The sequence below is a fragment of the Rattus norvegicus genome, chromosome 18 (genome assembly GCF_021556685.1).
Source record: "Rattus norvegicus strain SHRSP/BbbUtx chromosome 18, alternate assembly SHRSP_T2T, whole genome shotgun sequence".
Classification (NCBI taxonomy): Eukaryota; Metazoa; Chordata; class Mammalia; order Rodentia; family Muridae; genus Rattus; species Rattus norvegicus.
This window is the reverse complement of record NC_141551.1, coordinates 49,138,338-49,166,247: the sequence shown is the minus strand read 5'-3', so window position 1 is coordinate 49,166,247 and position 27,910 is coordinate 49,138,338. Positions and strand designations below refer to the sequence as shown.

At 41.8% G+C, this 27,910-nt stretch overlaps 1 protein-coding gene and 1 non-coding gene across 12 annotated transcripts in view; one reads left to right on the top strand and one right to left on the bottom strand.

Moving 5' to 3' along the window:
• Cep120 (centrosomal protein 120) overlaps positions 1 to 27,510 on the top strand; it is a 61,778-nt gene extending 34,268 nt beyond the window's left edge. For 8 of the 11 annotated variants that reach the window (XR_015642263.1, XR_015642265.1, XR_015642262.1 and 5 more), the window contains 5 exon segments: positions 1,311 to 1,472; positions 4,978 to 5,100; positions 9,468 to 9,566; positions 21,859 to 22,004; positions 25,775 to 27,505. Coding sequence is in view for 7 of the 11 variants with exons in the window: in NM_001437341.1 (NP_001424270.1) it covers positions 1,311 to 1,472; positions 4,978 to 5,100; positions 9,468 to 9,566; positions 21,859 to 22,004; positions 25,775 to 26,009 (765 nt within the window). In the remaining 4 variants the exon portion in view is untranslated. 11 annotated transcript variants of the gene reach the window in all.
• Positions 12,931 to 13,037, bottom strand: LOC120098424 (U6 spliceosomal RNA). Its single transcript, XR_015643175.1, has one exon. It is a non-coding gene; the product is annotated as a U6 spliceosomal RNA (small nuclear RNA).
• Positions 27,511 to 27,910: the final 400 nt, after the last annotated feature.

Genomic DNA, 27,910 nt, shown 5'->3' with positions numbered 1-27,910 from the left:
TGTGGTGACCCCCAACGATAAAATTTGCTACTTCATAACTGTAATTCTGCCACTGTTATGAATTATAATGTAAATACCTTTGTTTTCTGATAATCTTTGGTGGCCCCTGTGTAAGGGTCATTTGACACACACCCTCCCACCCCCAAAGAGGTCACCACCCACAGGTTGATAACCACCGTTCTAAATAGTTAGGCAGAGATTAGAAACTTCTAGTTGAGGGAGTAAACTCAGTCACATTTTTATATATTAAAAATAAGTGTTTTAAGTGTTTTTTTAACTGAATTTATGTAAGTTGTGGTTGTGTAGATTTTTCTATAATAATTATATATTGTAATTGTAATTAGCATTGAGTGATTGAAAATATACATAAACATTTAAGTCTAATAACTAAAGAGTACGTGAAGCAAGTTTACAGATATTCTTTGTTTTATATGCATTCATTTGACATGCATGGGCACTTGTGTGCACATGCTGTTGGAGGCTAGAGGACAGCCTTGAGGCATTCTAAGGAATACCATCAACTATTTGAAACAAGGTCTCATTAGCTTAGCGCTCATCAAGCAGACTGGACTTGCTATAGAACTCCTGTCTCTTCCTCCCCAGCACTGGTAGTGGGCACCACTGTGTAGAGTGGAGGTGGGGTGCATAATACCTGAATAGTGTTCTAAGCTTGGATTTCTTGCCACACATTGGGTGCCAAATGTAGTGGGATTTCTTGGACCCACCAGGAGAATAACATGGAGACTTATTAATTTTATTATAGCTTAGGCTACCTCCCAGCTAGCTCATCTGCTTAGTTAACCTACCATACTAGTCCATGTCTCCGTTACCCCTCTTTCTCTGGTACGTCCAGCTTTCTCGGCCTCCATGTTCTGCTGGTGAATCCTCCTGCCTCTGATTCTTCTCCCAGAGGCCCTCTCTCAGACTGGAAGTCCCACCTTTCTTGCCCAGCTATTGGCCATCAGCTCTTCATTAAACCAATCGGCAAGTGAGGAAGGTATAATTATTTACAGCATACTGAGGTGGTTGATGAGACATAAGAATGACAATACCAAAGTCACTGGGTACTCAGCTCTCTGTGGGTACAGCATTAACAGTTGAATGATACAGACTTAATACTGTGTACTCCAGCAACTGTGCTCTTCTGTGGGTGCTGGGAGCCTTGCTTGGGTCAGTGTTGCTATACGACAGCTACTTTATGGACTGAACTGTCTCCCCAGCTCAGTATGTACTGTTTTGAATGCTGACTGATCTAAGGTGGACTATGCTGGTGGTGATAAGCTAGCCACCTAATGTGCTTTTCTTTTCAGCTTCAAAGAGAGAGAAAGGAACTGCAGTTAGAACGAGAGCGGAACCTTCAAGAGCTGCAGGACTCTGTCCGAAGGGCCAGAGACGACTGCGTGCACCAAGTGGAGCTGGAGAGGCTGAAGCTGAAGCAGCTGGAAGAGGACAAACACCGCCTTCAGCAGCAGGTGCTAGAACTGTCTACTTCTAGAAATGCTTCACTGTGAAGTGCTGACACCACTGTGATTTGGACTGCTGTAGTCACTGCCCAGAGAGTCCAACTGAAGTTGGATTTCGTTTTTTCAAAAGTTAAAGCCAAGGACTGTGTTAGTATAATTTTCTTATTCTTAGAACCATTTTTGTGAAATGTTCATTCCAGGTAACTTAAAATTAAAGAGTTTTTTTCAGTAAATCTTTTTTTAACAATGTTGACATCCATTAGGACACTAATGCCTTAAGTGTTCTAAAACAGTTCAGTGCTTTCCAGAACCTGCATTTTGAAAGCAGAGTTCTGCTGTCCTCTTGTTCATCACGGTCCCTTCATATGCCCACACCTGTATGCAGTTGTTACAGTCCCCTCATGGCTGGGTCTGTTGTTGCTGGTCTCGCAGAACCTCTCTTGCTGTTACTGCCCTACCTTCCTCCACCCTCAGGCCTCCTGTGCTGTCTGCAGCCTTCTTTCTAGGCACTAGGCTTTCAGCTTGCTCCACATTTATATTCAAGACCTTTCTCTGCACTCGTCTTCCATGTCAGATTGCTGCTTTGAGTCCTTCACCTTACCTGGACATGTTTAAGGCGCTTTAAACCAGTATGTCTTCCCGTTATTCTTGCCGAGTTCATGCTTCAGCGGCAGCCTCTCCAGCCCCACTTGGCACACACAGTGCACAGTGTCATATATGTCAGTGATGGCCATCTGAACTTATGGTGCAGCAGGGTAGTTTTGAAAATTGGGAAGCATAACACACTTGAAACCTACTACTGCCATCTCACCGTTTATAGGGAACGATGAGGATCACGAACCTCTACCCATCTGTCTGTCTGTCTGTCTGATGTCATCCCCACTCTGCACCTCTGCCTTGTAGTAGAAAATTATTGAAATCCTGGCCTGGGGTTTCTACCCCGCCTTTGGTTATTGAGTTCCTGGATAAAGCCCACACAAACCAGCCTCAACAGCACAGTAGGTCCGTGCTGCTCGACTGCCTTCCCAGATAACCCCCGGCCGTTACTCACTATTCTCTATGTTCCGTCTGGGCTGCTCAGAATCCAGTTGGGCAGCCCTCAGGGCACATTTTTATGGCTCAGCTAAGCCATGGCAGCCTCTCCCACAAGACCTCATTGTGTTCTGTTTTCCATGGGCCCTGTGTATTCTGAGTCCTTCCTTTACTTACAGTAAAATATCACTTACCCAAATAATATTTTCAAGCTTATGTTAAATGTACTCCTGGAATATCGCTTTCTTGCTCCTTTTCTTTACAACGTGCCAGTTTTTTTTCATTTAGTGATCACTTAATCAGTCTCAGATTGTTGCTCCATAAAACCCTCGTTGTTTATAGTTCTGTCCTGGAGTCCAGCCTGCTGTCGGCAGTGATAGGAACTCAATGAATATTTGTAGAAAAGGGAGGGAAAGATCAGGCTGTTAAAAATGCAACTTCTTTCTCGAAAAATTTCAGTGTGGATTAGATGTGTATGATGAATGCTACAGGGCCCCCTGTCATGAAGTTTACAATTGTAGCTCAGGGCTCTCGCCCACATTGTTCATTTGGTTGTTACCGAGGGTCTTTCTCACCATATAAAAGTGGATGTTTGTCATGGGGTCCACCAGTATTAGTGTTCTTCCAGTTCAAGGTTTGGGTGCCTAGAGCAAAAGCAGCAGCAGCAGTCGAGAGAGTGCTTGGCGCACACGCTGGGCCCACTCTCTGTCATGTACTCTGTCAGTCCACCCCAAGATGGTGCCACTGACTCACAGTTCTCCTGTACAAGAGTCTCGGTGTGAAAATTGGTAACTTGGAAAAATTATTGAAGGCACATCTTTATTCTTTAAGCTCAGTTTTTATCAGGGGAGAAACTTCACCAGTTTCTGAATTATCCAATTTGCTCATGGGAAATGCGTAAGGGAAATTTGGGGTCATTATGTTGACGTGGTTGCATATATTAAATGTGGCATTTCAGTTAGACTGGTAGAAGAGACAGTTAAGCATAAAGAGAAGTGAAGAAGGTAAACCTATTTGTGTTCAAGTGAGAGCAGGCACCAGAGCTCTGGGTCATGGCAGTGATGATGGCCTCCCTCCCAGGGACTGTCCTCTGCCCTCGAAGCCCGTATCTCTACAATTGCAATGTGACAGCTGTAGTTGCTTGGGATGATGTCCTCGAGTGGTGAAGAACCAGATGCACTTACTATTAGTACATTTTTTGTTTAAAATATAAAAGTGGAGACTAGGAACATGTCTTGGTCAGAGAGAGTGTTTGCCAGGCAAACATGTGGACCTGAGTTGGGATGCCACGCACCCTTGTCAAAAGCTGGGCACGGTGACAATGCACTATAATCCCAGTGCAGGGAGGGAGACAGGAGGGCCCCTCACTGCTATCCAGCCCAGCTAGTCAGTCTGTGAGAGCTGCAGGTTCAATAAAAGACCTCTTTCACAGTGTAAGTTGGAAAAGAGTTGAAAAAGATGCTAATGTTGACCTCTGGCCTCTACACGTATGTATACACATACAAACACGTACATCATGCACACAAAACAAATGTATTTTTACAAGCAAGATCATTTCCAAATGGTTTTTGCTGGTTTTGGAAAATGAATTATGTGGAAACTTTTTATATTGGGGGCAGCTTCTTCTAAAGATGCTGATGCTTCTTCAGGACCATCCACGCAACTCACAAGTGCGTCACGCCATGCTTGTGCTGGGGTAAAGTTCATCAGTGTTGGTTTAAGTTGTACCTTAGCCACATAACTAGTCAGTGTTTCAGCTGAATTACATCTGACGTCATAGAAAAAGCCCGTGGGTTTGTCCAACTGCGACATCAGTGTATGTTTTCAGAAGTCACCCTCAACAATTGTCATTTGCATTTTAATCTACATTAGCAAAGATCTTATACATTATTATATGCTTTTGTTTACTTGCCCTTTAAGATGCCCAGTAGCTCAGCATAGCCCGGAACTCATTGTGTTCCCTAGCTTACCTCCAACATTAGGGCTGTCTTCCTACTTTGCCCTCTCAAGCATTAGAATTACAAGTGTTACATAGATTATGTAGCCACCATCGTCAGTCAAAATGAATGTCTTTCTGCCCTCAGTTACACTGTTTAATCAAGGCCACCCACTACCTGTCTGCCCCGTCAGATAGGTAGCTTCCTTGCACGCCCCAATAACTTACCAAGTATTAGGAGCTGTCGTCAGAGCCAGTTCTGTAGGATGAGAAGTCCCTGCCCCTGGTTAGCCCCTGGTGTCTTTGGCATTCCTTCAGGTGTTAGGTCCTTCGATCCTTAATTTTTTTACCTAGTTTAAAAACAGAAAAAGCTTTTCTGTTAATTAATTTGCTGAATTCTTAAATACTGACCATTTTCTTTTTTTATGTGTTTTCCAAATGTTCTATCATAACATGTTTCAGAATAGTAATGACACTGTTAAATCAGATTGTGCAGAATCAAGTTTTGCTTGTAATTGCTATAATATACTTTCTCTTCAAATACAGCTTAATGATGCTGAAAATAAGTATAAGATTTTGGAAAAAGATTTTCAGCAGTTCAAGGACCAACAAAACAACAAACCAGAAATACGGCTGCAGTCAGAAATAAACCTCCTCACCTTGGAAAAGGTAACTATGTCAGCTTCTGTCAGTGTAACTAGCTCTAGTGATCAACTTTTAAAGTCACTAATAAATGCATGTGCATACGACTCTGTTTTAATATAGCACAGCAGAGAAGGCAAGGTGTGTGACACTGGTTGTGTTTGAATTGGATGTGTGCTGTCAGTTACAGTTTGCATACATAGAGTTGTGAACAGAAGTGACTACCATAGCAAAGAAGGAATCAAAACTTGTCAGAAGGTGAAAGACCAGACCCAAAATCTGAGTAGAAATGTGTAGAGAAGAAGGGTACACCAGTGTTCTGTTCCCTTTACTTAGGGTACCTCTGCTGCTAGCATCTGTTTAAATACCAGGGTGTAGTGAGAGGAATCATTCTGTGAATGTCTCTGCCTTAGCACTGAGGCTCGCTTTTAGCGTTCCAGTTCAGACTGTACAGTAAAACAACTTTTTAGTTGTTTTTTTTTTTTTTAATTCCTTGTAAGTCTTTTTGGAACCAGGAGAGGGCATAGTCTTATCCTGAAATAGTAACTGATAAAAGCATAGAAGGCCAGGCAGTGAAGCAGTGTCTGAAAGTGACTCTCCAGGTGCCAGTGTCTCCCTCCCTCCCTTCCCTTCTAAATTAACACTAAGATACAGCTTTGCAAAATCTTGATTCCTTTTGCTATTATAAAAATAAATCATTTATGTGTTTTTAAATTTGTATTTATGTGTGTCTGTGTATGTGTGTGTGTGTGAGTGTGTGTGTGTGTGTGTGTGAGAGAGAGAGAGAGAGAGAGAGAGAGAGAGAGAGAGAGAGAGAGAGAGAACAAGCACTTGAATGCATGGGGCATGCATGAATAGTAGAGTATGGAAGTCAGTTCCCTCCTTCCCCTGTGGGTTCCAACATACTTCATTCCATGTTTCTCTGCTTTCTGAACCACCTCAGAGCACCTGCACCTCAACCCCGTTTTTCACTGTTTTCGAAACCAGGTCTTACCTTGCAAGATGGTCTAGCATAACATTTAGGCTTAGACTGGCACCAAACTGGCAGTGGCCGTCTCAGTTCCTGAATTATATTTGTGAGCCATTGCACCCACCTTTGTGAATTTTCTTTGACCTAGAAAATATCTTTACATAGTTTATAAATTATTAAGGATTTTTAAAAATTTTATTATATATGAGTACACTGTCGCTGTCTTCAGACACACCAGAAGAGGGCATCGGATCCCATTACAGATGGTTGTGAGCCACCATGTGGTTGTCAGGATTTGAACTTAGCACTTCTGGAAGAGCAGTCAGTCAGTGCTCTTAACCTCTGAGCCATCTCTCCAGCCCTTATTAGGGCTTTAAAAACTTAAAATATGGAAAGCATATGTTTTAATGGGACATTTAGAGCTTGAAAATCCATATATTTAAAAAAAGTCAACATTTTAATCACAGTAAAAGTTGGGTAGTATTGAATAACATTTTGGTATGTAGTGTGTCACCACTCTTAGAGAAATAAGAGAGGTAGGAAAAGCAAGAGCAAAGGTGTTTATTGTTCTTGGGGTACTCTAGACACTGTTGCGCGGTTTCAGAGGTGACTTTGAGGAGTAAATGACCACGAATGACCACGAATGACCACGAATGACCACGAATGACTCAATCTAAAGGGAGTCATTTGCTGTTTCATATTGTAGCAGATTCAAGCCGGCCTCAGATAGAGGTAAAATCTGAGTGAGCTTTAAGACTTAGGCAAGAGTCAGGAGCCTAGGCAGCTGGGCGAGGAGACTTGCAGAGCGCATGGCTAGCAGTAGGTTTGTTGAACCCTGAGCAATGTTGAGCAAGAAGGACAGAGATTACATTTTGGATCCTAGGCAAATAGCTGTAGTAAATTTTTCAGTAGAGAATTAATTAGTAGCAGTTTGCAGAACTTACAGACATAACTTAAAAACTGGGATGGTAAGAGACACTTACAGTTGAGGTGAGCAGAGAGAAGCTTGGGCTGCATAAATGACAATAGGAATTGAAAAGGGGAAATCTGAAAATATTTCAAGGGATGAATAGGTAGTTCCTTGTGATAGTTTAGATCTGGGAATGGACTCAAGACAAAAACGAATGCTGTCTTTGGTAGGGGAATGGGAAGTTTGTCTTCTGCATTCTGAGTTGACTTAGGTCTTGAGCGTTTTGAGTGGTCTGTCTCCTTTCAGGGATATTTAACCTGGCTAGGGTGTGTGACCTGAGTCACGGAACAGTGAAACCCTAAATCAAATGACCAGTACAGGTGCAGGTCCACCTGCCCTGCAAGCACGGCTGATGTAGGAGGCCAAGAGTGAAGGTCGGTTTCAAAATAGCAATCAAAGTCCTGGAAATCTATGAGAATGTGTGTCCCATAAATGAGAAGGACGCTCCCCTACACATACCTCAACAATATGGCTGCCCGAACAAGGCCTGAACAAAGGCAGCATAAATAGACATGCCACCTTAGAAGGGAGATCTCACCGAATCCTACCCATACACAAAGAACCACAGGCACCTGAAGACTGCTGAGAAAGGGAGAGATAGCTTCTCCCGGGATCATCCCCCAAATTAGTTGTCTAATACAAAATGGTCAGCTTTGGGACTGTAGACATACAAGCAACAGTAAATGGATCCAGCTGGTTGTTGTTGGGGTGTGTGTGTGTGTGTGTCTGTGTGTCTGTGTGTCTGTGTGTCTGTGTGTATGGGTATACATATATATTTATTTATATGTATATATGTATTTATATATATATATTTAACAATATTTGAGAGGGAGTTGAGGAGTTTTTGAGTTTTAGTAAATAATAAAAGTAATTAAACCAAAAGAAATTTTAGTTACATGTATTATTCTAGGAATTGGGTCCACATAATTCTTTAGAATCACAAGCACCATATTCTTAAAATAAAAATTAGGGATTATTGATAGTAATGAATTTGTGTTTCAGATTTGCAGGTAAGTTTTAGGAATAAAATATGCAGAATGATGTGTGTGTATAACTATGATAGTATGAATTATTTTTATATTTATGCAAAACTGGTGGAACTGCTTCGTTTTTACTGTTAGAGCGGGTCTGTTAGGCCTCATCCTTGATCTGGCCCCAGATGCAGACCTTGTCCAGGACCCATATGCATGCTCTCAAAGACTGTCTCTACTCTTCTGAGGTATGGCCTGTTGTTAAATTACCAAGTGATGTGTATGAATCACTGAGCACAAGTAGAGGGATTATCTCCAGTAATCTCAGCAATATCATTCAACTCAAGATGCTTGAGACTGGTTGTGAAATGTCAACACATCTGAATCCTAGCACTGGGGATTTGTAGAGCAGGAAGACCTCGACTCCAAGTGTCATCAATAACTGCAAAGAGTGCTCTGGCCTTTGTGACGGGACTTGGCAGTCTACTCTTCCTGTCATTTTATTTTGCTCTGAGTTTTCTAACATTCGAATTTTTATAGTGTCTTCATCTTTTGTTTTTCTGTAAAACATTTGGAGTTGTATGTATGCGAAAAACCTAAACTTGATATTAAAAACTCAGCTAGTTCAGAGTGACAATGTTTTGCTGTAATTCGAGCAGATTATTACATTATCACTTAACAGTAAAGCTGTCTTCTGGCTGCATGGCTTTGTTTGGTACATGGTTTGAAGCACTCAGTGAGTACATTCCAGAACACAGCCAACTTGGCTTTAGTTCAGGCACAACAGATTGCCTGCTGCAAGCATAAATAACCAGATTTTTAATTGAATCACTTTAGTGTTTTTCTTTATATATTTCAGGAAAGATAGAAAATAAAAGTGAAATGTGTGTTATTAAGGAACGTTATTTTTCTTCCTCTTTGGTTTATTTTAACATTCTTAAAATATTTTTTCATTTTTGACTTTGCACCTCTTAGTAAATTGCTTTTTGATAAAACATTGCAGCGTTTCCAGTGTTCTGTGGTTTTGCCAAAAGTTATGAAAGTATCTCTCCAGCCCTCCTTGTTACAAGACAGAATTCCACTTAATGACAGGCCTACCCAAGGAAAATTGGCCTTCTGAGGTTGGAGTGCCAGCTGACACGGAATGTTAACACTTAGAGCTGCTTTTTGTTAAAAATGAATGTATTTTTCACTCTGTGTAATATACACGTTTAAATACATTTATAGTAACTGTCTAGAAGTTAAAACTAATTCAGTTCTTTTTAGTCTAGCCTGCAAGGCAATAAAAATAATACTATATTTTAAACAAGAAAATGTTCATGTGCCATAATATTTATAGTAAATTATATAACAGCTTTAGACAATGTCATATGTCATGCTGTATAAACTCTTTTCTTAAGCCCGACTCTTTGTATATATTATCTTTCAGTGATTGCACACAGTGGGATAGTGTTTCACTTGATACGATTTTAATCACTGTTAGGTTGAACTTGAAAGAAAGTTGGAGTCTGCAACCAAGTCTAAACTGCATTACAAGCAGCAGTGGGGCCGAGCTTTGAAAGAACTTGCCAGACTCAAGCAGGTACGTGGTTGAGAGCTGACTCTGTCTTCCCATCATCACTTTGTAAGTTTCATGTTTGACACTACTGTGTTAGAAACCTATGTTGGCCTCTCCAGTGCTGTGGTCTAAGATCAGAGGCTTCGGGTTTATTTTTCAATGTGTTCTATGCAGAATCATGTTTTCACAATTGAAAGCTGAAACTTTTATATCTTTTATTTTTAGTTGCCACAATCTTGTTTGAAACGATCAGCTTAATCTTACTTATAAACAACGGCTTCTTTCCGTAGGATTCACTTTCATTAGGGACTTTTCTAGGGGACCATTTTGGGGTAAACTAAATTTAGCATTTCTTAATATTTAAGAGCCTAACATATTTAAAATAATTTTCCTACGGAGATACAATTACTCAATTATGAAAGCTGTCATGGAGAAATTTTGCATAATTTTAAATTTAAAAGACTTCATAGTTATTTGAAAATCCTTGTTGACATTTTCCTTTCCTAGACAACAAAGTTATTTTCATCAGAAATTAATCTTAATTTGGGCCATAAGTTTTTAAATGGTTAAGATCCAAGAGAATACAAATGAGGCTTTTACTTTGAATATGACTTACTGGACCTGTTGGAAGATCATGAGTATTACGCCAACTTAAAAAAAAAAAAATCAGCCTTATTCTGAATGAAATCTGATACATAGTGTCTTTCAGATTTTTTTTAGTATGTTTCCATGATATTATATTATGCACTATTAGAAATCTTTGTGATACTATGCACAAAGTTCTTTGTAAAATTCTTACCATCTGTTTACAGAACTGCCAGACTGGGTGGGAATTAAGGAGTTGTAGAGCATGTCCCAGAATAGCTTATAGCTGTGTTGAGATTGTGGGCAATAAAAGTAAGGATTAGAAACTACAGTGGGTAGACTCAACTCCTATGTTCTTTATTTGAAATTGGACCAGAAATATTTTGAATTTCAGATTTTTTTCAATATTTTATAATATTTGCATATAAGAAAGGAGATACCTTGAATGTTATATCCAAATGTAAACACAAAATCCACTTGTGTTTCAGTTGGACATTAATTATATAGTCAGGAGGTAGTTTTTTTCTTCACAGTATTTTTAAATATGCTTGTCTCATGACCACAGTGCTATTCTCATCATGCTATAGCTCAAAAGTTTTGGATTTTAGATTTATATTTTGCATTTTCAAAATAGCAATGTGCTATTTTAATTCTGGCAGGCCTAGTGTGGACATTTTGCACAGTAATAAGTTCTTCCTAAATGTAAAATCCTATGCTTGGTATATGTAGGTAGGTAAGACATGGGCCTTGCCCTCTAGAGAGGTGAGAATTCAGAAATAAGGAAGAACAGTTGTAGCAGTTAGCTGAGCACTATTCAGAAGAGAAAACACATTTGTTCAGGACGACTTAGGGATGGTGTCTGAAGGGTGGGTGGCTTCAGATGGACCTCTGGAGTTGAGTCATTAGCATCTTAATAGCAAATCTGGTTGTGATGTAGCCACAGAGTAGAGGAAATGAAGCGACTCCATGGTTATCACAAAGAATCATGAAGTGAGAAAGCACAATCCCTTCTTATTGGGTACAGGACTCTGCATGTTAAAGGTTCCCAGGAACAAAGCCTGGAAGCGTAGCAATAGAAATGAGACAAGAATCTGTGAAAGATGACGCTGAGGGCCTAGCCAGAGATTCCGGGAAGGTTTTCCGGTTTGGGAAATACAATTTAAGAAACTGGCAGAGACAAGAATACAGTGCACACCTGAAATCCCAACATTCTGGAGGTTGAGGCAGGAGGATTGCAGTGAGTTCGAGGTCAGTTTGGATTACATAGTTCCAGGTCAGGACACTCTCTTTTTTTTTTTTTTTTTTTTTTTTTTTGACAAGAGTAATGTATTAAATGAACCAGTATTTTCTTTTTTTTTTAATTTTTAATTTATTTAATACTTAATAATAATTCTTTGGTTTCCGGGCAAACATCCCCCTCCCCCCGCCCTTCCTTATGGGTGTTCCCCTCCCAACCCTCCCCCCATTGCCGCCCTCCCCCCATTGCCGCCCTCCCCCCATAGTCTAGTTCACTGGGGGTTCAGTCTTAGCAGGACCCAGGGCTTCCCCTTCCACTGGTGCTCTTACTAGGATATTCATTGCTACCTATGAGGTCGGAGTCCAGGGTCAGTCCATGCATAGTCTTTAGGTAGTGGCTTAGTCCCTGGAAGCTCTGGTTGCTTGGCATTGTTGTACATATGGGGTCTCGAGCCCCTTCAAGCTCTTCCAGTTCTTTCTCTGATTCCTTCAACGGGGGTCCTATTCTCAGTTCAGTGGTTTGCTGCTGGCATTCGCCTCTGTATTTGCTGTATTCTGGCTGTGTCTCTCAGGAGAGATCTACATCCGGCTCCTGTCGGTCTGCACTTCTTTGCTTCATCCATCTTGTCTAATTGGGTGGCTGTATATGTATGGGCCACATGTGGGGCAGGCTCTGAATGGGAGTTCCTTCAGTCTCTGTTTTAATCTTTGCCTCTCTCTTCCCTGCCAAGGGTATTCTTGTTCCCCTTTTAGAGAAGGAGTGAAGCATTCACATTTTGATCATCTGTCTTGAGTTTCATTTGTTCTAGGGATCTAGGGTAATTCAAGCATTTGGGCTAATAGCCACTTATCAGTGAGTGCATACCATGTATGTCTTTCTGTGTTTGGGTTAGCTCACTCAGGATGATATTTTCCAGTTCCAACCATTTGCCTACGAATTTCATAAACTCGTTGTTTTTGATAGCTGAGTAATATTCCATTGTGTAGATGTACCACATTTTCTGTATCCATTCCTCTGTTGAAGGGCATCTGGGTTCTTTCCAGCTTCTGGCTATTATAAATAAGGCTGCGATGAACATAGTGGAGCACGTGTCTTTTTTATATGTTGGGGCATCTTTTGGGTATATGCCCAAGAGAGGTATAGCTGGATCCTCAGGCAGTTCAATGTCCAATTTTCTGAGGAACCTCCAGACTGATTTCCAGAATGGTTGTACCAGTCTGCAATCCCACCAACAATGGAGGAGTGTTCCTCTTTCTCCGCATCCTCGCCAGCATCTGCTGTCACCTGAGTTTTTGATCTTAGCCATTCTCACTGGCGTGAGGTGAAATCTCAGGGTTGTTTTGATTTGCATTTCCCTTATGACTAAAGATGTTGAACATTTCTTTAGGTGTTTCTCAGCCATTCGGCATTCCTCAGCTGTGAATTCTTTGTTTAGCTCTGAACCCCATTTTTTAATAGGGTTATTTGTCTCCCTGCGGTCTAACTTCTTGAGTTCTTTGTATATTTTGGATATAAGGCCTCTCTATCTGTTGTAGGATTGGTAAAGATCTTTTCCCAATCTGTTGGAAAAATATGGAACGCTTCACGAATTTGCGTGTCATCCTTGCGCAGGGGCCATGCTAATCTTCTCTGTATCGTTCCAATTTTAGTATATGTGCTGCCGAAGCGAGCACAACAAGACACTCTCTTAACTGGAGCAGAGGAAGGAGATAAGATTTGCAAATGCGAGCGGGCGTTATAGGTTTTAGATTTAGAAATATGCATCTTTCTGGATTTGATTGACCTAAAGTGATGGAGTCCTTGGCAAAGGAGCAGTCTGAAGCTGTGTAAGGTAGAGCTTGGAATTCTTATGCTTAAGATGAGTAGCTTATAATAGAGAAGAATTTAGTGATGACGTATAGTGGTGTTTTTAATCCTATCATCCCTAGATAGCAGATGACAAAATGGACTGACAGTTGTCATGTGTGCTCAGGGAGACACTGAGTGATAAGACTTAGACCGAAACATGAGCGAACTCATCCTGTTGCAGTTTCAGTGCCTAGATGACGAAGGATTCCCACAAAAAGCACTGGAGCAGAAGTGCCGAGTCAGCATGTCTAGGCGGAAGCATGTTGTCAGCCTGCTAGTGAGAGCAGCGCTGAGGAGAACTGCCTGACTTTGAGGAAGAAACAGCTAGACTATAAAGTCATAATGCTCTGGTTTCATACTGAAGCAGAGGGAGGACTTGTAGGACAGGAGAGTGGGGAGAAAGTAAATAGAAGCATGCTACTCCCGAAAGGGCCTCTCCCTAAGATGTCCAGACTGCTGTTGAATCTACAATTCTCCTGCCTCAGTCTCCTAAGTAGTTAAGATTGTAGGCATAAACCTCTGCATCTGGCTGAGGTAGGTTTTAAAAGAAAAGGTGGAAGCAGAAGGCTCAAGGATTCGAGGCTTTCCTTGACTCTGTGGCTAGTACAAGGTCAGCCTAGGTCAGCCTGGACCAGGAGAGGCCCTGTCTTGCAGGAAAGGCTGTGTGTCTTGGGGGTGGATCGGTGAGTAACACGCTTGCCAAGCAACATGGCAGCGTGAGTTTGAACACCAGTGCCCATCTAAAGTAGGCCAGGGCTGCTGCAGGGTCCTGTCAGCCATCTTGGCTCTGGAGAAGCTCTTTCAGAAGACTCTCAGTGCTTCCTGGACAGCCAGTCTAGCCACATTGGCAAGCTCAGGTTCACTTTGAGATGCTGTCCCAAAGAAATCCAATGGAGAAGACTGAGGAAGGCACTGATGTCAAACCCTGGCCTCACCAGCGTGCATGTACGAAACACTCTTAGGAAGGAACAAAATGAAGCCAAGGGATTATAAAATCTCCCCTTCCCAAAATTCCCCTTTGCTAATTCTACTTCCTCGCATCTTGGTATCCTCTGGATCTTCTCATTCACCCTATTTCCTATTTACTCTTTCTTCTTGTACAGTTTTACCCTCGGCTTTAAAAAGAAAAAAAAAAAAGGATGTTTATTATTTGTTCCTAATAAGAGAGGTATCACTTTCAGAACTTTCAGATTTTTTTTCTCTTGAATTGCTGTAAATTAATAAGGAAAGAAAAGTGTTGAATTAATACTTCTCCAAAACTTAGAGTCTACTAAAGAAACTGAGAGCACTGGGGCTGGGGTGATGGCTCACTGGGTAGCCATACTCACGCTGCAGGTGAGGACCTGAGTTCACTCTCTCAGCGCCCACACAGAAAACTGTGGCCATGTGTGCCAGGAACCCAGGCTTTGGAGGATGGAGGTAAGTCCATCCTTGGAACTTGCTGACCAGCGAGCCTGGCCCAAACAGCTCTCTGCTAGGTCAGCCAAATACCCTGTCTCAATATAGTAAGGAAAAGACTCACCTCCCAGTGACCTGCTCCGCCCTCCTCATGTGCATGCACAGACGTGGGTATTGCACTCACGTGTATGCACCACACACATGCACACACACACTAAATACTAATCTAGAAATAACAGTCAGAATGAGTGCAATGTGTTTAGTGCTTGCTTAGTTTGGACTAATTTTATCCTTTATCCTGTAAACTTTCTGCTTTAGAAACATTATAAACAAGTTTTGAGATCACTAGGAACCTTTGATGTTTTGCAGGCCATACTGAGATGTGGTAATTTAAGAAGGGCAATAGCCCTTGGGGTCTTCATAGTGAATTATGCTATGCCACTAACAGTTTTTGGAAGATTAAAATTAATAACTTAATTAAATTGGCACATTTCACATGTGTGAAAATTACTTTAAAATTTTCCTCTAAAACCCTTTATTAAAAACACATTTATTTCGTGTTTGAAAACAAAATTGGAAGTGTCTCTCTGCTTTTGTTCAGAGAATTGTTTGTGCAACTTTTTGTTTAAATTGGATTAGTACCATGTTAATTTTACATTGCCTCTGGTGAATAGCCACGAGGCTATACTCTCTGCCAGTAATTTGTCACATTGAATCCCTCTGGAGGGCCATAGAAAACATTTATGTAGTGCGGATTAGACGGTGAGAGCCATATCTTAGGTTGTTAATAAATGTTAATGACAAAGCCCAGCTGGTACGGCTTGAGATAAGATCTAATGCCTGGTGCCCATCGACAGAGCAGTGTTTAAAGAGAGCCTTCCATTACTCAGAGGCAACCTGGTATCGTCAGTTTGTGAATTAAAGAATTGTAAGCTCTTGATTGTGTAGAAGAAAACTTTCGTTTTCAGCCTCAACCCAACTTGTAAGTTTTCTTCCGCTGTTTAATAACTGATGGCAGCAACTGCAATAATAAATAGTCATGGCATGAGGGGAGCCCCACTGAGAACCACAAGGACACAATTCTCTTATATTTTCGGTTTGGAATCTTGGGGTATTAAAACTACTTGTTTGATATGCAGGGGCAATTTAGTTTCCTTTTTCCTCTTAATGGAAATACGCTGTAGAAATATTTTTAAACAGTACCTAAATAAATGCTTGAATGATTACAAATACCTAAGATTGTCTGCATTAGTCTTCATATTCTAAATGAGAGTGATACCAAAGCCCCTTCTAGAATGTAGATCTGTAAGCAGAATAAAAAGCTGCATTGTTTAAAAACAAATGAATAATAAGCTACAAAGCATGAATTGGTCATAAGAATTTAACATTTTCACTGTGCTGCATACTTTAAAATTCTGTATTTGTTCTCAGGACAGGAAACAGAACTAAGACTTTATTTAGTAGCACGTGGGTCCCTTACCATATTTGTGCACAGTAGATGTGTTTAAAACTAAGCCAATATATTTAGTTAAAACAACACAGACTTCATCGGCTGACATCAGCACTATCTTGTCCAGCCTCTGCTTATCCACTCAGAGTAATTAATTTGATTAATTTATAAGTAATTTAGCCAAGGATGGGGATGTAAATCTTTGTTTAAGAAAACAGTTGGAGGTCCAAGTCTTGGTTAAAAACTGTGTCTTGAAACCATCCAGGCCCTCCTACCGGCTTGTCAGCTCTGGGTTATTTTCAGAAAACTGGACTTGAGTTCCTTAGTTTAGTTCTGCGTTTTTCCCACAGACTTAGATGGTATGTGTGAGTGGGAGAGTAAGTGGTGGCCACTTTGTAGCAGCTGTTTAGTCTACTGGATGCATGTTTACATCTCCTTTCTGGATTTATAGGCAGCCAGGGCAGAATAAAGATTATACTCACTTGATTGAGGAGCCTCTAACCCAGAGCACCGGGCAGGGGGAGCATTTGCCCTGGTCCTGGCTTTTGCGCGCATGTGTAACTGTTAACAATGCGCATGCCTGCTTTAGAATTCAAGGCATTTAAAAGATTTCTCAGGTATGTTTTAGAATAAAAATGTGTCAAGTTGGGGGGGGGGGGCAGTGTTAAGTTCATTAGTAGCCTAAAGTTGAATAATCAACTTCTGTTCTTTTTTTTTCTTTATAGTCATACCTTTTCTCATTATTTAAAAACAGTGCAAATTTTTCCAGTTATAGTGGTACACATTTATAACCCCAGCATTCAGGAGTCGGAGGCAAAAGGATCAGTCACGAGTACCAGATTAGAGAGGACTTCACAGTAAGAACACTGGCTCAAAAATCTGTAGATGTAGCATTGTGGAATATAGAAGTAATATCAATTAATCTTTCCTTCCCAATTAGACATAATCATTTACTGTACCTTTGCCCAGATATTTTTCCTTTCTTAAAAATACCTTGCCCAAAGAATGTATTTATGGGTAGTCTGCACACAACGTGTGCACCCATGAGGACCCACACAGAGGTCACACATACTTCTTTCTGGTTGTTGTTAGTGAAGCAGGGCCTCTCAGTGAACCTGGAGCTCACCAGCTTGCTAGCCGGTCTCCGACTTCCCATGCTGTGGTATGGATGCACGGCACCGTGCCTGGCACCTCCCATGGGGAGCAGGATGGGAATGCCAAGTGCAGGTCCTTAGGCTGACACAGAAGTTCACTTTACACAGCAGGCTTCTCCCCAACCTCTTATCTCTAACCTGCACCTTCTTCCTTTCCACTAAATACCACTATCCTGAATCTTTTCTTTGTAATTTCAGCACATAAGGTATTTTAAAAATATATCCAGGAAAGCCTGGTGGCTTAGAGCTGCTGTCTCAAGTCTTTGTGAGGATGGGGCAGGAAGAAGGAGTGCAAGGCCAGGCAGGGCAAGCTGGAGAGGTTTTGCGTCAGTCAGAGAGTGGCCTGTCTGTAGGATGTAAGGAGAGCGATGGAGAAGCACAGCCACCCCACTGCACCCCACCCCGCCCCTCCAGTGCACAGGCATTCTTCTACAAAACAAGTAAAGAGAGCTGGAGTAATCCAGGAAACTGGTCACCTCACATGTTTGCGCCTCTGTGTTCAGTGCCTGCTTAGCACTGGTCAGCTTTAAAATCCTAAAGACCTCTGGAGATAGTGTTAACTTTCATATGTTTTACTCTCTGGATACATGAAGTAGGATTCCATGAAATTGCACCACACTTTGTAGGTTTTTTATGTAATCTTTAGTAAAACTGCTTTTTACAGGTTTCCCTATAGTAAGGCAGCCTAAACAGTTCTCCCACAAGTAACAGTTTTCAGATGTTTATATCCAAAAATAAAATTTCAGATACTAGAATACATTCACTTTCTTTTTTAAGTGTTACTAAATGTTGCTCACTGATTTCCTGAAGTGGTTGTGCTAATTTTACATTTTCAGCAGCCATACAGCGCTGAGGTGTGACTGGGAAGACTTGCCTGGCATGTGTGGCTCAAGCCCCAGTGCCGCAGACACCAGCACAAACGGTAGCACATGATGGCTCCTCTCCTTCAGTCTTGTCAGTGGCTGCCTACTATTAGACGCCTTAAAAATTTGAGTTTGATAAGGTTGATAATAGTATTATTTAGTGGCTTCAATTTTCCACTCTCCAATTTACTCCTGATTTTTATATGCTTACTGGCCACAGCAGTCCTTGTGGATGGAAAGCCTGGTCATCATTTGTTCAATAGAAGTCTGTCAAGGAGTAATGTAGATTTTAGAATAACCAACAAGTGTGAAATTGTACGATTTCTGTAGTCTAGAGAGGAATTGTCACAGAAACAGTGCTCTGGCTCAGGAGTGCTGTACTGCAAGTGAAATTAAGAACTAAAATTCATGTGTCTTAGGTGGATTAACAGCAGATTCTGAAAAACAGAAATAGGACATGGAAACTAGAAGATAGGTTAGTAAAAGTATTCAGATGGAAATAGGGAAAATGAGGGCGTAACCACAGCAAAGGAAGCGTTCGGTTACGGCTGGTGCATAGCTTTGTGTGCAGGCTGGTGGATAGCTTCGTGTGCAGGCTGGTGGATAGCTTCGTGTGCAGGCTGGTGGATAGCTTCGTGTGCAGGCTGGTGGATAGCCTCGTGTGCAGGCTGGTGGATAGCTTCGTGTGCAGGCTGGTGGATAGCTTCGTGTGCAGGCTGGTGGATAGCTTCGTGTGCAGGCTGGTGGATAGCTTCGTGTGCAGGCTGGTGGATAGCCTCGTGTGCAGGCTGGTGGATAGCTTCGTGTGCAGGCTGGTGGATAGCCTCGTGTGCAGGCTGGTGGATAGCTTCGTGTGCAGGCTGGTGCATAGCCTCGTGTGCAGGCTGGTGGATAGCCTCGTGTGCAGGCTGGTGGATAGCCTCGTGTGCAGGCTGGTGGATAGCCTCGTGTGCAGGCTGGTGGATAGCTTCGTGTGCAGGCTGGTGCATAGCTTCGTGTGCAGAGTGGTGGATAGCCTCGTGTGCAGGCTGGTGGATAGCCTCGTGTGCAAGCTGGTGGATAGCTTCGTGTGCAGGCTGGTGGATAGCTTCGTGTGCAGGCTGGTGCATAGCTTCGTGTGCAGGCTGGTGCATAGCTTTGTGTGCAGGCTGGTGGATAGCCTCGTGTGCAGGTTGGTGGATAGCCTCATGTGCAGGCTGGTGGATAGCTTCGTGTGCAGGCTGGTGGATAGCCTCATGTGCAGGTGTGGAGACCTAATCGACCTCATCCACCACTCCTGTCAAAGGTAGGTAGGTGTGTCGCATGCATCTGTCACCCAGTGTAGGAAGGGATGGAGAGAAGATCCCGTCGCCCAAGTTAGCTGATAACTTTTCTTAAGGTGGGAAGCAATAGAAGACACCCAGCACCGTGTACACACACACACACACACACACACACACACACACACACACACACACACACACACAGATTAAGAGAAAGTTTGAGACTACATATATAATTGAAGAAGTTTGAAATATACATAAAATAAAATATCATGACAAATAATACAAATATGAAGTAACAAAGTTCAAGTGTATGCAATATGTTTTGCTTTCTATAAGATTGTCACAGTCCTAATTCATACTGGGTTTTGTTAAATAAACATCTTACATTTTTAAGAAGAGACAGAAGAGCCCGAGAGAAAATTTGACATGAAAGAGTTGATTAAAAGATAAGAAGTAGGGCTGGGGATTTAGCTCAGTGGTAGAGCGCTTGAAGGCCCTGGGTTCGGTCCCCAGCTCCGAAAAAAAAAGAAAAGAAAAAAAAAGATAAGAAGTAAACAGATGAAAGGAATAGAGGAAAGATGGACATCTACACATTCCAGGTTGCTTTAAAACTAACTGAACTAAGTGCTTCCATAGAGAAAATATGAATTAGCCCACATTCCAAACACTCCAACAGTGTGCTCTATAAGGAACAGACACAGTTCAACACATTTCACAGGGATGCTGAAGTGTAAGTTAATAAAATTCAATAGCATGGGACATTTCTTTCGCAGTTTACTTCTAATAACCCATTGTAAAATCAAAACCATATGAGATTAGGAAATATTTGAACTCAAAATAATAAAAATGCAATATATCAGTGCAGGAAATGGGGGGAGGTGTGCTCAGAGAGGAATTTAACCGTAGCTGCACTACAAAATCAGGAAGTTGATCTTCTAGACATAGCTCAGGAGGCAGCTCCCTCAGAGAGTGTCTCCATGCATGAGGACCTGAGTTCTAACCCCATTGCACATATAAAAACATATCCAAATGCCATCCAAATGTATTGACACCTGTTTGGGAAAAGATACAAAATAAAATTAGGACAGATCACTGTGTTATCTGTTAGAACTATCAAAAAGGAGAAACATCACTGACTCTTGTTCAGAGGCACAGGGCCAGGACCTTTCACAGTAACCATTCAGTGATGGCTGCCTTGCACATGGCTTGGCAATATTTTGTATTCCTAGAGTTGTGCTGTCTGACCCAGCAGCTTGAGTCTCAGATATAGAGCTAGGTAAAATGCATCCAAGTGTGTTCCGAGGGCGTGCATAGCCATCTTAACATTGGCAGTATTTATAGTCTGAACTGGAAGCTGCCCAAATGGTCCTCAGCAGTGCAGAAACTGTGCATTACTGTGAGTAATGAACTGAACAGGACAATACAATGACTCTCAAGTCAGTGTTAAGAGAAAGAAGCCCAACACAGTCATCTGGACATCACGTTTCTACAGAGCTCAGCACGATGAGCATAGTCCTGGCGTTAGAGTGAAGCTGGTAATTAACCGTTGGTTAGCGTGGGTGTTAGTGCCTGGGGAGATGGGAGAAGCAACTTTCTCATTACCCAGATGGTAGTTATGTGAGTGGTTCACATTGTGACAGTATAGCCCAATATCCCTAGTGTTTGACCAATGTTTTGTTTGCTATAGTCAGAAAATAATTTACTTAGTAAAAAAAAAAAAAAATACATGAGCTGAGCATAGAGCACACACCCTTAATCCGAGCACTGGGGAGGCAGAAGCAGGTGGGTGTCTGAGTTCCAGGCCAGCCGGGAACAATAAAACAGTACAGACACAGAAGAGGCCCTCTGTTGCCCCTGCTGTCCTAAGGAAAGACTAGCACTTATCTGTAGAGAAGTAATGAGTGAACTTGGAAGTTCCCTGTTACATACTGGGGTCTTCCTGCAACACTGCTTGTCATAATAGAGTCTCTCCTACAAGGCATGGAATGGCTTCCTCCTATAGATTGTTACATCTACTTTAAAAAATTTTATCTACTTCTATGGAAGAACTGTTCATTTTTAAATACAAGTTAAGGTATATCATTTGATCCCATTTTTATTTTTATTTTTTTTTAAAAAGATGCACTTAGATTTTCATATGAGCCTAGAGAAAATTTTATCACCTAAGCTGTGGTTGGAATTAGCGATCAGAGACTGTCGTTAGTTTTTGTAGGCACATGGTGTGAAGACGGGGCTCCTGGATGCTCACAGATGCCGTTCTTTCTGCACTTCTTCGTGCTGACCAGCGGCTGCTCCTGCCCTCCTTTCTGATATACTGTGACTGTCCAGCAAACCCCAGGCCTCATTGGCCATGAGTTACGACATCAAAGGGAGAGAGAAGAAAGTTGGGCATTTCTGACTTTCATTTGGTCCAGAATTGGCAGCCTTTCATTCTCTCCCAAGTACTGTCCGTAAGTCAGTCCTATGATGTGGGTATATTTACAGTGGTACATGCCAGCTTCTTTGTGTCTTTTAAGAGGGAGCAAGAAAGCCAAATGGCTCGCCTTAAAAAACAGCAGGAGGAGTTGGAGCAGATGCGGCTGCGTTACCTGGCTGCTGAGGAGAAAGACACAGTGAAAACTGAGCAACAAGAACTGCTGGACATAAGGAACGAACTGAACAGGTACTGCCCTTCAGACGATTCCTTTCCCACCAACACGGGCCGAAAATGCAGCCATTTAATTTGGTCTTCCCGGGGGTTGGGGATCTGACTCAGTGGTAGAGCGCTTTCCTAGCAAGCGCAAGGCCCTGGGTTCGGTCCCCAGCTCAAAAAAAAAAAAAAAGAAAAGAAAAGAAAAATTAAAAAAAAAAATAATAATTTGGTCTTCCCTAAACTAAGAAGGGTACAGTGTCAGATGATTCAGAGATATGTAAAACAAATACACACCTATACATGTTAATGTTGATATGATATAAATCATGTTAAAAAGTAAGATTTATTTTTGTATGATCTACAGGTTTGATAGACAAAAACAAAATTGATCCTCACTTACCAAAACAGTATTTTGCATATAGCATAGTGCTTTTTAAATTGTCTTGTGTTTTAGAGATTTGTTTTTTATTACTTCGATTTATGTGTATGTATGTATGTGGGGTCCTGTGTAAATCAGAAAGGAATATTGGTTTCCCTGGAGCTGGTGTTAGAGGCAGTTGTGAGCCACCCAACATAGGTGCTGGGAATTGAACTCACATCTTCTAGAAGAGCAACAAGTGCACTTAACCACCGAGCCGCCTCCAGCTCCTTTAAATGTTTTATATGACAGCACATTTTGGAAGGTATGGGTCGTGTTATTTTGTCAATGAATAGCACCATCCAAGTTTATAACATGCTGAAGAGAATAATACATATTTAGCCCTTAAGCATGGCCTAGAGATGACCTTTACAATTGACTTTCAGTGACCTTCTAAGTTCTCCTAAGTAGTTGGACTCTGGGCCTACATTACATTGTCACTGCATTTTTTTATACATGAAGCTACCATAGACTATTGGATAGATACACATTGGGCATAAACTGGACCATGCTTCCCTGGAAGCTTCCTGTGGAAACCAAAATGTGATAGTATTTGGAGATGGAGTCTTTAGCTGACAGGTAAGAGAGTGGAGCCCTTACAAGGGGACTGTGGGGACTGTGTCCATCTAAGGATGTTACAGGATATTTGATCACAATGTGAACTCTGAGATTGTATTATTTACTGGAAAAAAGAACCAAACTGTTTCTGGTTGTGGTGTGGTTCAGCCCTTAGCACATCCTTTTACTCTTAAACGGTGAAGGTACAGTTGGTCTGTAGAAGGAAGCACCCATGTTTAAAAGTGATGTCTGTTGAGTGGTGACTCAGAGAAAGATGGACAGACTAGGACATGCCCACCTCTCATGAGAAGAGAGGGAAGGAAAGCTATTGAAGAGAGAGCAGGGAGGAAGTTTTACTGGGACGGTTGTACAGAGACAGGTTGCAGAGAATGAGAAGGAGCCAGGAGTTGAGAACAGATCGCCAGTGTTGGGGTGAGGCCAAGCAGAACAATACAGGAGAAACCAGATTGAGTCAGTCAGTGCGGAGAGGAGTTTGAGCTAGAACAGGTGAGTTGAGTGTGTTAGCACCCTATCTTGGACTCACTTTGAGTTACCCAGTCTCTCCTGTTTCGCTCTGGTAGCCTAAGCCTGCTAAGTGTGCTGTGCCGTTAAAAATGTGCTTATCCTTTGAATAAATGAAGTCAAAAGTTCTCCTTTCAAAATCACTATCTAAAAAAACTACAGTAGACACTCAAATAGCAGAGTCTTAAACATTGTGATTTGATATATTTTCCTATGTATGCATCCATATGATGGGGTTTATAGATTAGACACTGTAATAAAAGTTATATAAACAATGGGCCTCTGCCAGAATACCTTGTGGTTGCACTTCTCATGAAGACATGGTGCCTGATAGGTGAGTGAGCATCTGAGTACACGCCCTCAGACGCCGTGATTGGTTGAGATGAACAGGCAGGGAGCAAATAGAGCTGGAAAAGGCTGATTGATGACTCAGCAGATCTACTGGACAGCCTGGGATTCCAGCACACCACTCCGAAGGGCATGTACTTTAAAACTTAGGAATTACTTATGTGGGGGCATTTTCCCTCTAATGCTTTTGGACTGTAGAGTACTATGGGTTAGTTGAAACCACAGGTAGAGCCATGCCCAGGCAGGATGTGGTGGCTTTGTTTAAATATGCTGTGTAGTAGTTCCTAACATGAAATGGCTGACGTTAGGGTTAAGGTGAAAACAATGCTACAGGTAAGGCAGGGGAGGACAGAGTTAAAAATGCTATCAATGAAACATGGGCTCAATAGGAAAATGCAGGAACCAAATGCATGCTCTGTGCTCAGGTCTCTGCACACGAAACTGCTTACTGACGGTGACATGCACTGTCTGGGACCAGGTCTCCTGATTCTATTACTTCTCTCTCTCCCTAATCTGTGTGCAAAGTCAGACACAGAATTGTAAGCAGTTCTTAAAGAACCAAAGTTATCCTAAAATATTCTGTTGCAAGGCTTCACATTCTTACTACTAGAAACACTGTTGACATTCCTTCTCCATTTTCAAAGCAATATCTGTCTGAAATGCCGGAGTGCCCAGACAGCATCTGCTCCTATCTCCCTCCAGAGGTCATCAGAATTATCACCAAGAGACACAAATATTTGCACCTCATGCCCTCTGGACCAGGTTTCCATGGTCACAGAGTTGCGCTTTCCTCTAAGTAATTAGAAGTAATTAGAGGCACAAGCTCTCGCAGGGTGCACTTTCCTTTTTGATTTGCTACGTGTGACCGAAGACAAGTAAATTTAAAGAAAATACTGTGTTCAACTAGCAAAGATACTGTGTTGAAATAACTTGAGGTAAACAACAAAGGATGGCACATCTGACTGATGGAGTGCTATGACGGAGAGGCTTTACCGCACAAGACTTGCAAAAGTAGATGTGGTCAGAGTCAAAAAGCAGGCTATAGCACTGCATATTGGGCATCACCAAGACTCTGGACTAAAGAGACAGCCTAGTGCTTAAAGTGTGCACAGCTCTTCCAGAGGACCTGAGTTTGATTCCCAGCACTTAAGTCAGGTGACCCACAATACCTACCCTTCCAGCTCCATGGTACCAACACCTTCTGATGGCAGCGAAGCCCAGGTGTACATCCCACGCACATTACGTACAATTACAACAAACTGTTAGCCAGGTGTTGTGGCGACTGCACACACCTTTAATCCCAGCACTCAGCAGGCAGAGAATGGTGAAGTTCGAAGCTAGTCTGGTCTACAGAGTGAGTTCCAGGACAGCCGGGGCTACACAGAGAAACCCTGTCTCAACCAATAAACAAACAAAACAACTTTTAAAAACTTTAAATATTTATATACTTAATATATAACTAACATTTATATTTAATAATAATTAAGATGCAGATATATGCATCTTAATTTAAAACAAAATACTCATTTTCTGGTTTCTGTGTTTGGTGCTTTTTTTTTTTAAGTGACAGGAACTGAACCAAGGGACTTGAAGTGGCAGACAAGTGCTGTCCCTCTGTTAGGGAATGAACTGTGTCCTGAATCTGACTTTTGTGTTTGAAACTGTCTTGTACAACTCAGCTGGCCTGGAATTTGTGGTCCTCCTGCCTCTCGCTCCATGTGCCGTCTAAGGCCTGTTGTACTGTGCCTTACAGTTTGCATGCATTCTGTAAGTACGAACACAGCTTGTGTTTCTATAAATATGTTGCTTTTATCAGGTGGTAATCATTGGTCTTCGCTTTCTTACTAAAAATAAAACTAGTAAAACTACTGAATTGTCTTGTTTTTAAATAGTGCTATTAAGAGTCAAAATAGTATTCTGTCTGCGACAGTGCTGTTTGCTCTTGATTTCCCAGGTTACGGCAGCAAGAACAGAAACAGTACCAGGACTACAAAGAGATTGCAAGTGGGAAACAGGGCAGCCCTCGGGGCTCTGGGCTGGAAGAAGGCCTGGATGACTACTTGACACGTCTGATAGAAGAACGGGATACTTTGATGAGAACGGGTGTCTATAACCATGAGGACCGCATAATAAGTGAACTCGACCGGCAGATCAGAGAGGTTTTGACAAAAAACAGTGCCAGTAATTAAATGCATTGAGGAAGTCTTTACAGCTACTCTAGGTCTGCGTTTTGAATTTTTTGTAAACTCCTCAAAAGCAAGGAAAACGGCGACTTTAGAGTGCTCTTTTTAATTTTTTATAAGCTGAATTTTATATATTACTGTATATAGTATTTATTTGATTTTACTTACGCTACCTCTCCAATGCTGGTTTCATTTGTAATTGTATTTTATATGCTCATTTAAAATGACTTTTCAGTGTTCTTCAGTTCAAAATCTATTGTTTGACTTTAAAAACAGCCTTTCAGAACTTATCCCAGGAGAACTGGCCACAGTAGTTCCCAGCTATATAAGTTTTTTATGTTGAGTCAAGAGAGTATGTGTTGCACTTTAAAAATGCTGTGCCCTGTTCCCTTTGATTGTAGATATCTTCAAATTAAAGCCAATTATAAGTGTAGCCATTTTTAAAAAAGCATTTATATGACCAGTCTTTTTCCCTTAACCTGTGGTATTTGCACATGACAACTTTGAAAATAAAGCAGTCACAGGCAGAAAAGCTATGTGACATGTTGGCTGACAAATTAGTCATTGCTTAAATACAGTTCATGTAGATTAAGTTTAAAAACAAATTCGGAATTTCACTGGACTCCATTTTAAGAATGTGAGAAAACAGCTTGTTCTGATCGCAGCCTCCTGCTCACAGCTGCATGAGGCTGGTTGTCGTTAAAATTGTAGGTCGCCTTTGTCTCTCAGTGGTGGCAGTACAGCTTCAGACAGACTGAGGAAACAGACACCTAGCGACATTAGCTGAGAACACCTTCCTCCCTCTGCAGTCATTCTGTTTTCCAAGAGGCAGTGCAGCGTGAGTCGTGTAAGCCGCAGAGCTTCCCTCCGTGTTCTCCAGACCACCTCAGCCTCATGGCGGCACTCATCCCTATGTCTGCACAACAATGAACAGGTTAGTGAGCAAACTCCCAGTTCATGTGCGATCTTAAAACATAGAAAGTAAAAATTCTGATTCCCCAAAATAACAGATGTAAGTGTATCCTTCGGCAAGTATGAGCTAATTACCAGTCACTTCAGCATAAGCAAAGCGGGTTACACGGTAATCTTCACTAGGTGTGTTTCTGGTTTGTGAAATTAAAGCCTCCATAGGAGTCATATGCTTCTTTTCTTTAATTTTCCGTCTTTGTCTTCTAAAAGCAACTGAGCAGTAAATCACAGAAAGGCTGCTGGGTCTGAGGGTGGTGAGACAGATGATCATAGCAGGGATTTGAAATATGAATTATGGTTACACGGTCCTGATTTTCTTGGTGACATGAATGGAGCAAAAGGATTTTTGTTTTAGAAGGTCCTGGCCCAATGTTGGTTCTTCCTCCTGTATCCTGTGAGGCCTGGAGCTTTTCAAACACTAGAGGGGGCCTAAGAGTAAGCAGAAGGACTTCTAAAATGTGTGTGTGCTTTGCCTTCAAGAAAGCCATCTTTGAGCTACTGTAATTTGACAAATAAAATCCTCACTGCGTGCATCCTTGAGGTTTGTGGTCTCTTTCTCTCTAAATGGAGTGGGTAAGGTGCTGGCCTCCTTGGTATGTTTGCTTCTTCAGGGCTAAATGACTTACAGTGAGGAGAAGCTGAGGTGTTAGGTTTCACTCCATCAGCAATAGCTAGCACATCCCTGCATGGTGCCTCACATGTTCACACCGATCCTTGTTCAGGAGCTGTCAGTGTGTGGGTGCAGCCTCAGCAGCTAGTGCGTGTCTCTGTGAAGTCTGTAGTTCTCACTTCTGAAGCAGTCACATGAGAAGGGTGCCTGGTGTCTGCAAGGTCGAGCTAGCACTGTGTCTGTAGGCCCTTTGAGAATTCCTTTACAGGGCTGTCTCAGTAACACCGATACTGGGGTGTAGGCTGAGTTAAGGATGTATTGAGGCTCT